Source organism: Anolis sagrei, chromosome 2 (genome assembly GCF_037176765.1).
Source record: "Anolis sagrei isolate rAnoSag1 chromosome 2, rAnoSag1.mat, whole genome shotgun sequence".
Classification (NCBI taxonomy): Eukaryota; Metazoa; Chordata; class Lepidosauria; order Squamata; family Dactyloidae; genus Anolis; species Anolis sagrei.
Window position 1 is genome coordinate 44,985,258 of NC_090022.1, and position 13,458 is coordinate 44,998,715.

Sequence of the window (13,458 nt, forward strand, 5' to 3'; positions counted from 1 at the left end):
TAAATCTACTGTGCAGTGTTTACAGTGGACTCTGCAGAAGATGCTTCAGCTGTATGTCAAAAAAAGGAATATCAGCCTGTCAGCAAACTCTGCAAATGCTATCAGCATATATTTAGTTGTTATGCCTATTTTATATGCCTGTATACCTGGGTCACATAAAATGTCTTGAGCCAAAAGGGGTGAAAAGTTTTAAGAAGCTTTTGTCTAAAGGACAAGATTTCCACTCCTTTCCCTGCGGAGTTAACTGAATGAGAACTATTTCTGCATGGTTTCCATCAATGGAACTAAGTTGAGGACAAAGTGGAAAAGTAGGGAAAAGAAAGAGAAACTAGGACATTTTAAAAGCATCTAGGAAAGTGGAATGGAATGAACATTGAGAAAACCAAAGTGCTCTTCCAGCAGTCACCAGCCAATCCCTCTGCAATGCCAGAAATACAGCTTTATGGTGTAACATTAGAAAATTTTGACCATTTTTATTATCTTGGCAGCCACTTTTCCACAAAAGTCAACATTGACACTGAAATAAAACACCACCTGAATTCTGCGAGTGCAGTATTTTTCCTAATGAAGCAGAGAGTGTTTGAGGACCAGGACATCCGTAGGAATACCAAGGTGCTTGTTTATAAAGCCATTGTTCTCCCAACCCTGCTATATGCCTATGAAATGTGGACTGTCTATCCTAGAATGATTCCATCAGCACTGCCTCTGAAAAATCCTGCAAATCTCTTGGGAAGACAGGCAGACAAATGTCAGTGTGCTGGAAAAAGCGAAGACCACCAACATTGAAACAATGCTCCTCCGCCATCAACTCTGCTGGACTGGCAACATTGTCCAAATGCCTGATCACTGTCTCCCAAAGCAGTTACTCCACTCTGAACTCAAGAATGGGAAATGGAATGCTGGTGGACAGGAAAAGAGATTTAAATATGGGCTTAAAGCCAACCTCAAAAACTGTGGCATTGACACTGAGAACTGTGAAACCCTGGCTATTGAGCGCTCTAACTGGAGGTCAGCTATGACCAGCAGTGCTGCAGAATTTGAAGAGGCACGAATGGAGGGTGAAAGGGAGAAACATGCCCAGAGGAAGGCACATCAAGCCAATCCTGGCCAGGACCGCCTTCCATCTGGAAACTGATGTCCTCACCACGAGACAAAATGCGGATCAAGAATAGGGCTCCACAGCCACCTACGAACCTACTGCCAAGACACCACATCTGGAAGACAATCATCCTTGAGTTACGAGGGATCACGTAAGTAAGTAATTGGAAATGTCTCTACCATATTGGAATGACCAGAAGAGAGTACATGATGGGATTCGACCACAAGCAGACCACCATGCTAGTTTTTGTGGCATTGCTGCCATATTTGTTGGCATCCTACTGCAATGGCAGCAACAATGCCTTCTGTTTCAAAAAAAGCATGCAGGAAGTGTTCACCTAGCTTTGAAATTGTCCTTATGGAAACCTTCTGACTGTACAGTTTGGCCGCAAGAGATGACAAAGTGAATCTACTTTGTCTGAAATTGAGAATGGAGATTATACCTCTGTAAGGCTATGCACACAGAGATGAACTTCTGGGGATTTTACTGAATAAATAGCTTCCTTTTTTTCTTCTTTTTTCAACAGGGATGGACCTTTAGTTTGTTGTGAAAAAAATGATTTTAAAAGGATTTATACAGTAGATTAAGTGGCTATTACTTAATCTCTTCCTGTTAAAGTGTGTTATTTCTGAAGCCTTAGTTCCTTATGTAGCAAAGCTGTTATTCATTTTTTTATGAAATTAAAATAGACAATATGTAATATAGTTTGCTTTGATCACATATACTCTTGTATGTTAGTCTGCATAAAATGTTCTAACCTGTCTCCTTCTGGATTCAAAATATCATGATAAGTGTAAGATATTTTTAAAAGACTTCTTTTCTTAGCAAGAAAATAAATGAGCCATATTTTAAAACTTATTTTTAGACATTTATTGATTGTACTTGGCAATAGTTATGAATTCAGCTAACCAAGTATTTTTTTTTTAGAGAGAGTCTATTGCAGCTGAATCATCTGATATGAGAGTAGCAGATACAGGATATACTTTTTATTTGAATTGCTAATAACTCTTTGAAATACATGATCTGGAATCAGGGACCTTTGTTGTTGCAAAAGGGGTCGGGGCGATTGTTACATGATGATATGAATTCAACTATATGTCTTACCTCTGAGATGAAGAGGAGGGAGGGACAATTCTGTGTTCGTTTAAAGAAAAGAAGGAGGGAGAACAATGTGTTTGTTTTTGTTTTGTTTAAAGCTACTTTTTATTATTACATGAAGAAAGGGGGAAACTCCATTTTGGGTTCCAAAGGGGGGTATACAACAATTACATGGTGGCGACTATTATGTAGTGAAATATATCTATGTCTTAGATATACAGAAAGGGACTTGACAAGGCTGTCCACTTTCGCCATTACTATTCATTTTGGGATTGGAAATTTTGAGCATAAGAATTAGAGATGACAATGAAATTGAAGGGTTCAAAGTAAAAGGCCAGGAAATCAAAATCAGAACATATTCAGACGATATGGTTTGTATTTTATCTAATCCAACACAGAGCGTTCCAAAATTATTAGAGGTAATCAAATTGTATGGAGAGGTTTCGGCTTTTAAAATAAATAAAGATAAATCTAAATTTATTACAAAAAAATTAGACACTAAAATTATTAGGAAATTAGAGGAAGCGGCTAACTGTAAAGTAGTCCCAAAGATAAAATATTTGGGAATAACTATCACAAGCAAGAACATTGACTTGTTTCAAAATAATTATGTGAAGACGTGGTCGGAGATCAAAGGAAATTTGAGCAATTGGCAGAAGCTACCATTAACATGCCTGGGCAGGATTGCAATTATTAAGATGATGATACTCCCCAAAATGCTTTTCTTTTTTCAAAGCATACCTATTATTAAAGGGACTAAAATTTTCAATTTGTGGAAGAGGGATATCATGAATTTCATTTGGGCAGGGAAAAAAGCCAGGATTGCTTACAAAAATTTAATTGATACTAAAGAGAGGGGGGGACTAAATTTACCAGATTTAAAAACCTACTATGAGGCCGCCTGCATGAGCTGGCTCAGAGATTGGATACAATTCCGGAACATAAATCTACTAAATTTAGAAGGACATGGAATCAGATATGGATGGCATGCATACCTCTGGTATGAAGGAGAGAGATTAAATAAGGCATTCAATAAACATGTAATTAGGGGAAGCTTAATAGATGTTTGGAAAAGATACAAATTAGGGATGGAACCCAAAACACCCCTGTGGCTGAGGCCAATAGAAGCCATTGGGAGACCCATCTGCAAGGATGATGTCAGAACATATGGGGAACTACTTATCAGGTTCAATGGCCAATGGGCACTGAGGGGAAAAAACGAATTGGGTATTAAAGATTGGTTCCGATATCATCAATTATATGAAAGATTCAAAAAAGACAAGAAGAGGGGATTTGCTTCAAAAAAATCAGATCTGGAAACTATATTAGATAAAGGGGAAAAGGCTTAATAGCCAGATTATACAAATATATTCTACACTATAATTTGGAAGATAATCGTGTTAAAAACCCCATGATCTCATGGGCAAAAGATTTAGGGAGAAGCATAGATTTTGACATCTGGGAAAACCTGTGGAACAATGGATTTAAATTTACAGTGGCAGCTTCAATTAGAGATAATGTATATAAAATGTTCTACAGATGCTACATAACTCCAGCCCTCCTAGCCAAAATGGACAATTCACAAACAGGATCCTGTTGGAGGTGCAAAAGAAAGAAAGGGGCTTTCTTTCACGTATGGTGGTCGTGCGAACTGGTGCAGATCTATTGGAAAAGAATAATAAAGGAAACAAATAAAATGATTTACAACAAAGTAAAAAAGAACCCAGAGATGTGCCTATTAGGGATATTCAGAGACAGTTTAGAACAACCAGAGAGAGAAATTTGTTTGTACAGTTTTGCGGCTGCACGCATTACAATTGCCAAAAATTGGAAAGGGAAGAAAACATTAAGCATCAAAGATTGGAAGGATAAATTGTGGGATTATGCACAGATGGCTAAGATCTCAAGCAATTTGAAATATGAAAATAATGAAATATTTGAAAGAAACTGGAAGCTGGCCTTAGCATACTTGACGGGAGAGCTAAAGAAATAAAAACAAGAGGAATTTATTGAATTGGAAGTATAGAGGGTTAAATAGGTTGTGCATAAATCCTGTGTGGATTAGTGACGGAAGTCAAGGTGGTGGGTAGCACTGGGGGTGGGTGGAGGGGTAACTGTATGGAGGATTTTTTCTGTATGTGTGTTTGTTTGTGTATGTGTATATTTTTGCAACATATAGGGTTGGTGTATTATCTTTTCAAAATAAAATTTAATTAAAAATTAAAAAATTTTTAAAAAATGTAGTGAAATATAGCACAATGCTTTCTTTGAATTTTGCACTAACTATTAGAAAATATATACTAGGACAGCATTTGGTTTGTCAGGGTGCATCTACACTGTAGAATTATGTTATTTTGACACTACTTTAACTGCCAATGCTATGAAAACTGGAAATGTATAGTTAGTGAGGCAACAGCATTCTTTGGCAGAGAAGGCAAAAGACTTTATAAAGTACAATTCCCGTGATTCCATAGCATTGAGTCATGGCAGTTAAAATGAAGTCAAGCTGCTTTAATTCTACAGTGTAAATGTGCCCTTAGTTTAACCATGACTATTTCTTCCTTCAGATCCCTAAGAACGATAGATTAAAAGATCTCTAGCACAATCTCATATAAGCACTTTTTTCAACTCCTATAAAGGTCATGCTGCTTGAAAGAGTTGCAGATTTATCTTTATATAGAAGCACTAGCTGTCCCCTGCCACATGTTGCTGTGGCCCAGTATGTTGTTCTGGAAAATAAAGTAATGAGAAAGTGTTGGTTTCTAATATATGTAATTTCTTTGTGCTTGTGGGTAAACAGTATTTCTTGCTATTCCTTTGTCAGTGTTGATGTGGAGAGTGTCTGGTTTGCCCACCCTGGAACATGCAACATATCATTGTCCTTCTTTAAGGGTTCCTTTCAAATCTATGATACTGTATCTCTGTGTGTGTGAATCATATGTATCTATCTATATCTATGGCTGGATGGTTCTTTGTCAGGAGGGCTTTGATTATGCTTTCTTGCCCTGGTGAAGGGAGTTGGAGTCGATGGCCTTAAGTATTTCCTGTTGGTGTGGGAAGTTTGCCCCAAATCTGTCATTCCTGGGGTTCAGAATGCTCTTTGATTCTAGGTGAACTATAAATCCCAGGAACTACAACTCCCAAATGCCAAGGTCTATTTTCCCCAAACTCCTGAGCATATGGAATATTCGTGCCAAGTTTGGTCCAGATCCATCATTGTTTGAGTCCACAGTGCTCTCTGGATGTAGGTGAACTACAACTCCCAAACTCAAGGTCAATCCCCACCAAACCCTTCCAGTATTTTCTGTTGGTCATGGGAGTTCTGTGTGCCAAGTTTGGTTCAATTCCATCGTTGATGGAGTTCAGAATGCTCTTTGATTGTAGGTGAATTATAAATCCCAGCAACTACAACTCCCAAATGACAAAATCCTAATGTTTTGAGTGATGGTCACTCCTTGTATTGTGAGATGTTTTGTTGCCAAATCTGGTGTGATTTTGTTCATTGGTTCTTTTGTTTTTAAGGTACTCGTTATGCACAGAGCATATATATATATATATATATATATATATATAGATTGAAGGTTTGTTGCCATCTGTAAGTTAATTTGTGCCTGGCTAGAGTTCTTTCTTGTTTACGTTTCTCAAGGAGAGCCTGCTAGGTTCCCTCTCTGCTCCCTTTCTGCCAGCAAACAAATACCTTTTTAATTTAGAGAGAACTTTGGTTTTTAACTTGTTCTGAAAGAAAGAGCTTTTGTCATGGTATGTTGTGATTGTATCTTTTAAACTATGTTTTAAATGGGTTCTAAACTGTTTGTCTTTTGAGAATGATTCTTTTTAGGTTTTTTTTTATATTTGTTTTTAAAATCTTTTTAGGTGTACATCATTTTAATTTGATTCCTGTGCTGGGAGAAAGGCAAGATATTGAGTTTGCTATCTGAAAACTAGTAGGCAGGCCAATGCCAACAGTCCCCATGAGTTTTTGAATTTCAGGATAATTTATAATAGGAGAATAAGCAGATGGCTTTGTAATTGTTCCTGCTGTTTATTGAATCAAACAGATCAGCTATATTTGTATGTACTCCCTTAGGCTGGATCATTACATAGACATCTCAGTCTAGCCCCATTCAGAATGTCTCGGTACATTCTATGGACACTTTATACTAAACACAGTATCTATAGTTTCACGAATATCTCTTATCACACATGGTATTGGGAACACATCCCATATTAACATAGCATAACTATCATTGTTTTAGGAGATAAATAATATTTCCTGAAGTATGATAAAATGCCATGCACCACTTAAAAACGACATGGGCAGCAGGTGCATAAAACCTTTGGAAATAACCATGAGACAGCTTCAGTTTATCTGCTTAAAGTGGCATTTATACTTTGGTTGTTGTCCTCTAATCTGATATTTAACGAGTTTAGTGGATTTTTATTATTTATTTTATCTATTCAGGAATTAAAAATCTCCCAAGCCACTAAACTCTGTGTATGACTGGAATTTTAATGATGTGCAAAAGGGGCCAGGAATTAGGAACCACTAATTTTCCATCTGGCTCTCTGCCGGGGTTTCCTCATTTGTCAGTTTTTTTTATTATGTTGGGTTTTTTTTTTTTACCAATTAAAGAGAGTTTTATTGGGTGTTTAAAATGAGCCACTAACTAAACAATATTAATCACATGATTTGTCTAAGGATGCTGCTGGTCTGCTTCTCTCTAGCTTCTTACATTTTCCCTTTCCTTCTATTGTTAATATTACTCTAATTTTATTTACAGTTATAATATAATAAAAATAATAATATAAATAATAGAAAATTACAATTGCTTCAGTTAGCAGTCAGTGTACATGTATTTCTAACTTTAACACTTTGTACAAATGGCATAGGCTTCAAGGCCTGCAGCTGATAACTTCTCCCACTTTTACCATTTTTGTCAATCTAAGTTATTTTCCCTATACAATATCAGAACATTTTAAGCACTACAGTTCTTTAAGTCTCTCAATGCAACCTTGAGTGCTTCTCATTTTTCAACAGATTCAGCTTCAGTCTGGTTTCTATTGTTGCACTGGGAGTTATCTAAACACTTTGGATTAAAAGTGGATTGTTTATGTCAAAGCTGAGCATGCAAGGATTGCTTTTCTCATTTTGGTCCAAGGCATTGTCTTCTTAGAACATAAGCTGAAGATCGTGCCTTCCTTTCTTTTCTTGGCAAAATATATTGACATGCTGAAAAATAGATTGAAATACTAAAACCATTCATATAAATGTCACTAGCAACCCGAGCTTCAATATGATACCTAAAAGCTTCTATTCTCTACACATCTACTTGGAAAGAAAGGTCATAAAATTAATGTATCTATTATCTCTTTTAATTCTCCTGCTGATTACTATCTACACATGTTCCAATTTTAGTTTGATTTAGTTAATTAATTGAATATTCTGTCATCCAGGATAAGCTTTTTCTACTATCTCTCCACATATGTAAACAATCCCGAAATAGAAGAGATATTTTAGAGAATGTTGTATATAACATGTTCTGTTAATGTATAGATCATATGCTCATATATAAGAACAAATAAATAACTTGGAGAAGGGAATAGATGGCATTTTAATCAGATCTGCAGAGGACACTAAAGGGAAGGGGTAGCTAATAGAAACGGGATTTAATATAATCAGAACAAGTTGGATAACTAGATCAAAACTTATTAATTTCATAATGAGTAAATGTGAGGTACTTCTATACAAGAAAAATAAGAAGCAGAAAGATAAAATGAGTGACACTTAGCTTTGCATTAGTTTGTTTGCTTTTAACAAATCTAAAAGTTTTAGGCCACACTCTAGACATGAATCAGAATGATACAACAAGAGTGGGTGGAAAATCAAGCAATTTTAGTTCATCTTATCAAAAGAAATCGGAGTACTCTAGTTCTTTGAGGCATATATCCATATTGTGTCCCAATTGTGAGGATCACAGTTAAGAAAAATGTCTTAACTGTGGATTTCTTTCAATAATTTGCAACATGTCCAGAAGAGGTCAGTAGAAAGATAGTATAGGGTTAAGGGTCAAGAAATCAAGCTGTTTAAGAAACTATTAAGTACTGCATTTAGCCTGCAAGAGATTGAGAAGTGCTAATTACCTTTAAATACCTGACAGACTTTCAGGTAGAAGATAAAGTAAGCTTGTTTTCTAATACTCCAGAGTATAGAACCTGAGGCAATGGATTAAAATTACAGGAAAGGAGACCATCTTGGTGTTAAAAATAGTTTGCCTCTAAATGTGATGGACTTGTCTTTATTGTAGGTTTTTCAACAGAGATTGAATGGCCACTACTCAGGCAGGACATACACTAGATCAGTGGTTGTCAACATGTGGGTCTCCAGATGTTTTGACTTTCAACTCCAAGAAATCCTAACAGCTGATAAACTGGCTGGGATTTCTGGGAGTTGTAGGCCAGAACACTTGTGAACCCACAGGTTGAGAATCGCTGCACTAGATGGCCCTTGGCATCCTTCTCAAATCAGTGCTTCATTGATTTTATAATGCTTCAATAAGATCAGTTCTATAATCCTTATTGATTTTGGATTCTTTCTTGGACTGAAACTGTTTTTTAAAATTGTCAGTTTAAGCTAACTGATGCTTAATTTGACTTGAACTTTACATCTTTAAAAACCATTATTCATAGAGTCAACTGATGTTATTGATCAATAGACGGTGTCTTCAACCCACTTAAGCCATTCAATAGCCTTGAAACCTGAGAGCAATTCCACACAGTGGTAAAATCTGCTTCAACCCGGGTTTTAAAAACCCTGGCCGGGGTGGACTGTAGTCAGCACACCAGCTGCAAAAGCCTGCACTGTTGCGGCTGGGTGTCCAGATGTGCTCCCGGAACTTTTTGGGAGAACACCAAGAAGCCCTAACCCCTCCCCAAAACCCCTTTTAAAAATAAGAGAAGTTACCCAGTCTCCGTACTTCAGGAAATAAAGCCTGATTGCTCATTGGAAGGAAGGATATTGGAGGCAAAGATGAAGTACTTTGGCCACATCATGAGAAGACAGGAAAGCTTAGAGAAAACAATGATGCTTGGGAAAATGGAAGGAAAAAGGAAGAGCGGCCGACCAAGGGCAAGACGGGTGGATGGTATCCTTGAAGTGACTGGCTTGACTCTGAAGGAGCTGCAGGTGGCCACAGCTGACAGGGAGTTCTGGCATGGGCTGGTCCATGAGGTCACGAAGAGTCAAAAGCGACTGAATGAATAGAATAAACAACAACAACACCCAGCCTCCAGTAGCCTGGTGTCGGAGCTGTCCTAGCATGTAGGAATGATGTACCAGGAGAAGGGGGGGCAGGAGCTATTTTCCTCCCCCCTATTTTCTCCTGGTGTGCCATTCCTACATGCCAGGAGAGCTCTGGCACCATGCTAATGGAGGCCGGGTAAGTTCTTTTAATTTTAAAGGGGTTTGGTGGAGGGGTAGGGGTGGGGAGGAAGTTGATGTCCTCGCTGGATTACTGTCTGGACTTCCCCATAAAAGTCTAGAATTTTGAGGGAGCAATCCAGACAGCAAAAATAGTAGGTTTGCCCTGCGCCTTCCAAGAAGACACAGAATAAACCCACTAACAAATTAGTTCATGATAAACCAGGGTTTTCCTGGTTTGTGGGGAATTAATTCATTTTTCTATGGGACGTCATCTGGATGTCGCACTTCAAAATGCGGGAACTCCCACTTTAAAAGGGCTGTCTGTATACACCCTGAGACAGCCAAAATTGACACCAAGTCAGTCCTATGTCCTGACCTCCTTAACAAATGCATTAAAATAATGACTTAAATTAATATCTGTTCCATCACCTTCAAAAAGTATATACTGCTGGATAAAGCAGTTTCAACAAAATTAATACCTTTTGCCATGAAGCCCTTTCATCTGTGAATCACAGTTCAAAGAGGCCCTGACATACATATATATCTGTCTGACTTAAGCAGGTATTTGCTGGTTTTATTGCAAATCCTTTGGATCAAATGAATGGGATTATGGCTCCCAAGTGTGATGCTTCTAGAACATAGTTACACAGATTCATGATATGATATGATTTGGTTGCCTGTTCACATTTTTAACATCTGCCATAAACAATACATCCTGTCATCCCCTTGATATTGAGAATGTGTCTCAAACATTCCTTTTACAGAGACAAGCAGCACAGATTTAATTCAAAAAGTAATACAAGCCCCTTAAGGCACAGAATGCTGAAACAAGAATTACCACCATCATTTTCCTAGAACTAGAAATCCTAAAGTCCTTTTGACTAATCAACAACCTAATCAGCTTACAATTAAAATTTATTTTAAGATACATCGGTATTTAGATGTTGCAGGAAAAAAAAGATATGCCAGGAAATGTTTCAGTTCAAACCTCTGTAAAATAAAATTTAATAGTGGTAGTTGCACAGCAGCAGTACTTCCTAATTGCTCTCTTCATCCTGCTCTTTACCTCATCCGATAAGTGAACCATCTGAAGAATTAAAATACCACCACCCAAATTTCAGCATTCAACATCTTGGAAAGGGGAGAGATATCAATGCAGGCACATGACAGCAATAACAAAAACAGTACTTTTTTCATATCTTTATATCTACAGTAGAGTCTTGCTTATCCAGCACAAACGGGCCGGCAGAACATTAAATAAGCAAAAATGTTGGATAATAAGGAGGGATTAAAGAAAAGTCGATTAAATATCAAATTATGTTATGATTTTACTAATTGAGCACCAAAACCTCATGTTTTACAACAAATCAACAGAAAAAGCAGTTCAGTACACGGTACCGTTATGTAGCAATTACTGTGTTTACAAATGTAGCACCCAAAACATCACAATGTATTGGAACAGCTGTGGATAGGGAGAGGAGGCAGACTGCGTTGGATAATATAGAACATTGGATGAGCAAAGGTTGGATAAGTGAGACTCTACTGTATATGTATAAAATACATCTTTAAGTATTTGAAGTTCTTAATATTGCAGTTCTCCCACTCTGCGCCCTGGAAATAAGCCTTGTTGAACAGAGTGGGAGTTAGAATCAACAGACTTAGGTTTTAAGTCCTCTCCAGGCATCCTGGATATTTCTTCTAACAATACACAAAGGTGTTGGGGGGGGGGGGAGGCATGGACCTTTTCTCTGTTTGTGGAGGCACTTAGTACCAGAGAGATCATACTTCAGAAAACTTTAGAAGATAACTACATATACAGGAATATGAAGTGAATAACTTTACCTTGACAAAGATATCAAGCTGGGTGTTGTTGACATTTCAGAAATATTTTGTAGGATAATACAATTACATGATATGTACAGTGACTCATAAAGCTTGGTTATGTGACATTTCTGGAAATTAATAATGTAGATGTAGCTCACTTTCAATTCTCACCGCAAACATGGATCACCAGGTATTATTGAAAATGGACACCAACCCTTAATCATCAGATGATAGCAAAAGAGCAAGAGGATTGATTAGACTGCGATTCATGGTCAACGATCATGTATTGCCTAAGGTAGACTTAAAACCTGATTAGCTGAAACTAAAATTAAATAACTGATTGATTGCTTAGTTGTTTGCAAGGGAAAAAATTCAGAGATGTATGCAAACCACCTAGTAAGAATCAGTGTTCTCCTAATTGCTCATCAGGTAATTTATTTCATGTCAAAAGCATTGCATAAATAAGTATATAACTGATAAAATAGAGAAAGCACAAGTAGCTAAATAATTTTTGACCAAAAATGGGCAACAGCGACCACATTGTATGTGACTTTCAACAATTCTTCCTCTGTACATGAGGCAGGGCACTGTGGGCAAACATACAGATGCTGAGTTGTCTGTTCTGTTCCACAGTCGCAAAAGGTGGAGGAGTCTTCAAACTCATGAGGATCTTACTTACTTACTTAGGCAATCCCTCATTGTCCGAGTAAGATTGTCCCCCAAGATTGGTGTACTGGCAGTGGGTACGTAGGTGACTGTGGAGCCCTATTCTTGACCTGCATGTTCTCCCGCAGTGAGGGCATTGGTTTCCAGGTGGAAGGCAGTCCCAGTCACGGTTGGCTTGACGTGCCTTCCTCTTGGCATGTTTCTCTTTTTTGCCCTCCATTCGTGCCTCTTCAAATTCTACAGCACTGCTGGTCACAGCTGACTTCCAGCTGGAGCGCTCAAGGGCCAGGGCTTCCCAGTTCTCAGTGTCTATGCCAGAGTTTTTAAGGTTGGCTTTGAGCCCATCTTCAAATCTCTTTTCCTGCCCAATAAACATTCCATTTTCCATTCTTGAGTTTGGAGTAGAGCAACTGCTTTGGGAGACGGTGGTCGGGCATTTGGACAACGTGGCTGGTCCAATGGAGTTGATGACAGAGGACCATCACTTCAATGTTGGTGGTCTTTGCTTCTTCCAGCATGCTGACATTTGTCCACTTAACTTCACAAGAGATTTGCAGGATTTTTTGGAGGCAGAGCTGATGGAATCGTTCCAGGAGTTGCATGTGACGTCTGTAGATAGTCCACATTTCGCAGGCATATAGCAGGGTTAGGAGGACAATAGCTTTATAAACAAGCACCTTGGTATCCCTATGGATGTCCCAGTCCTCAACCACACTGTACTTCATTAGGAAAAATGCTGCACTAGATATCTAGCTGTATCTAGTCAACACTAGATACAGCTGGTAATGGTTTCCCAGCAATTGAAATAATTATTAATATGCAGTATTAAGATCATTTCCTTTAAACTCCTACCTGTGCTTTTATATTTTTTTTTCCAGATATACTATCATGGAGGATGGAACTCTGAAGATTATCAATGTCACTAAAGCAGATGCTGGCAGTTACACATGCATAGCGACAAATCATTTTGGAGTAGCCAGCAGTACTGGGAACCTGGTGATAAAAGGTAAAATGTTTCTTTTTGAACAATTCTGAAGATTCACCTGCAGTTGGGCAGCGCTCCTGTATTTTTAGATACGCTAAAATATGAAAGATAGTGCTGAAGCAACAGAAAATTTAGACTGCAATCATACATCAACATACACTGAGGTGGGGTCTTGCTTTTGAGCAGATTATAAAAAATGTATGTTAAGAGCAGGATCTTAGGTCTTTGTAAAGAAATAATTTGAAAGCAATTGCATTTCAACATTGCCTTTAGATCCTTCAGAAAAATCTAATCTCAGATTTTGTTATATGCTTCTCTATTGCAAAATCCTTGAGTTCACAGTTATCATCAAGCATACTAAACCCT

The 13,458-nt window shown here is 37.8% G+C and overlaps 1 protein-coding gene and 1 long non-coding RNA gene across 11 annotated transcripts in view; one reads left to right on the plus strand and one right to left on the minus strand.

Moving 5' to 3' along the window:
- Window positions 1-13,458, plus strand: part of LOC132769389 (contactin-4) — a 643,374-nt gene that overhangs the window by 566,366 nt on the left and 63,550 nt on the right. For all 10 annotated transcript variants that reach the window (XM_060766321.2, XM_060766322.2, XM_060766323.2 and 7 more), the window contains one exon: window positions 12,986-13,113. In XM_060766321.2, the coding sequence (XP_060622304.2) occupies window positions 12,986-13,113 (128 nt within the window). The remainder of the gene's footprint in view (window positions 1-12,985; window positions 13,114-13,458) is intronic.
- The window catches only part of LOC137096028 (uncharacterized), an 89,503-nt gene that overhangs the window by 10,941 nt on the left and 65,104 nt on the right, over window positions 1-13,458 (minus strand). The gene's annotated exons all lie outside the window — the stretch shown is intronic.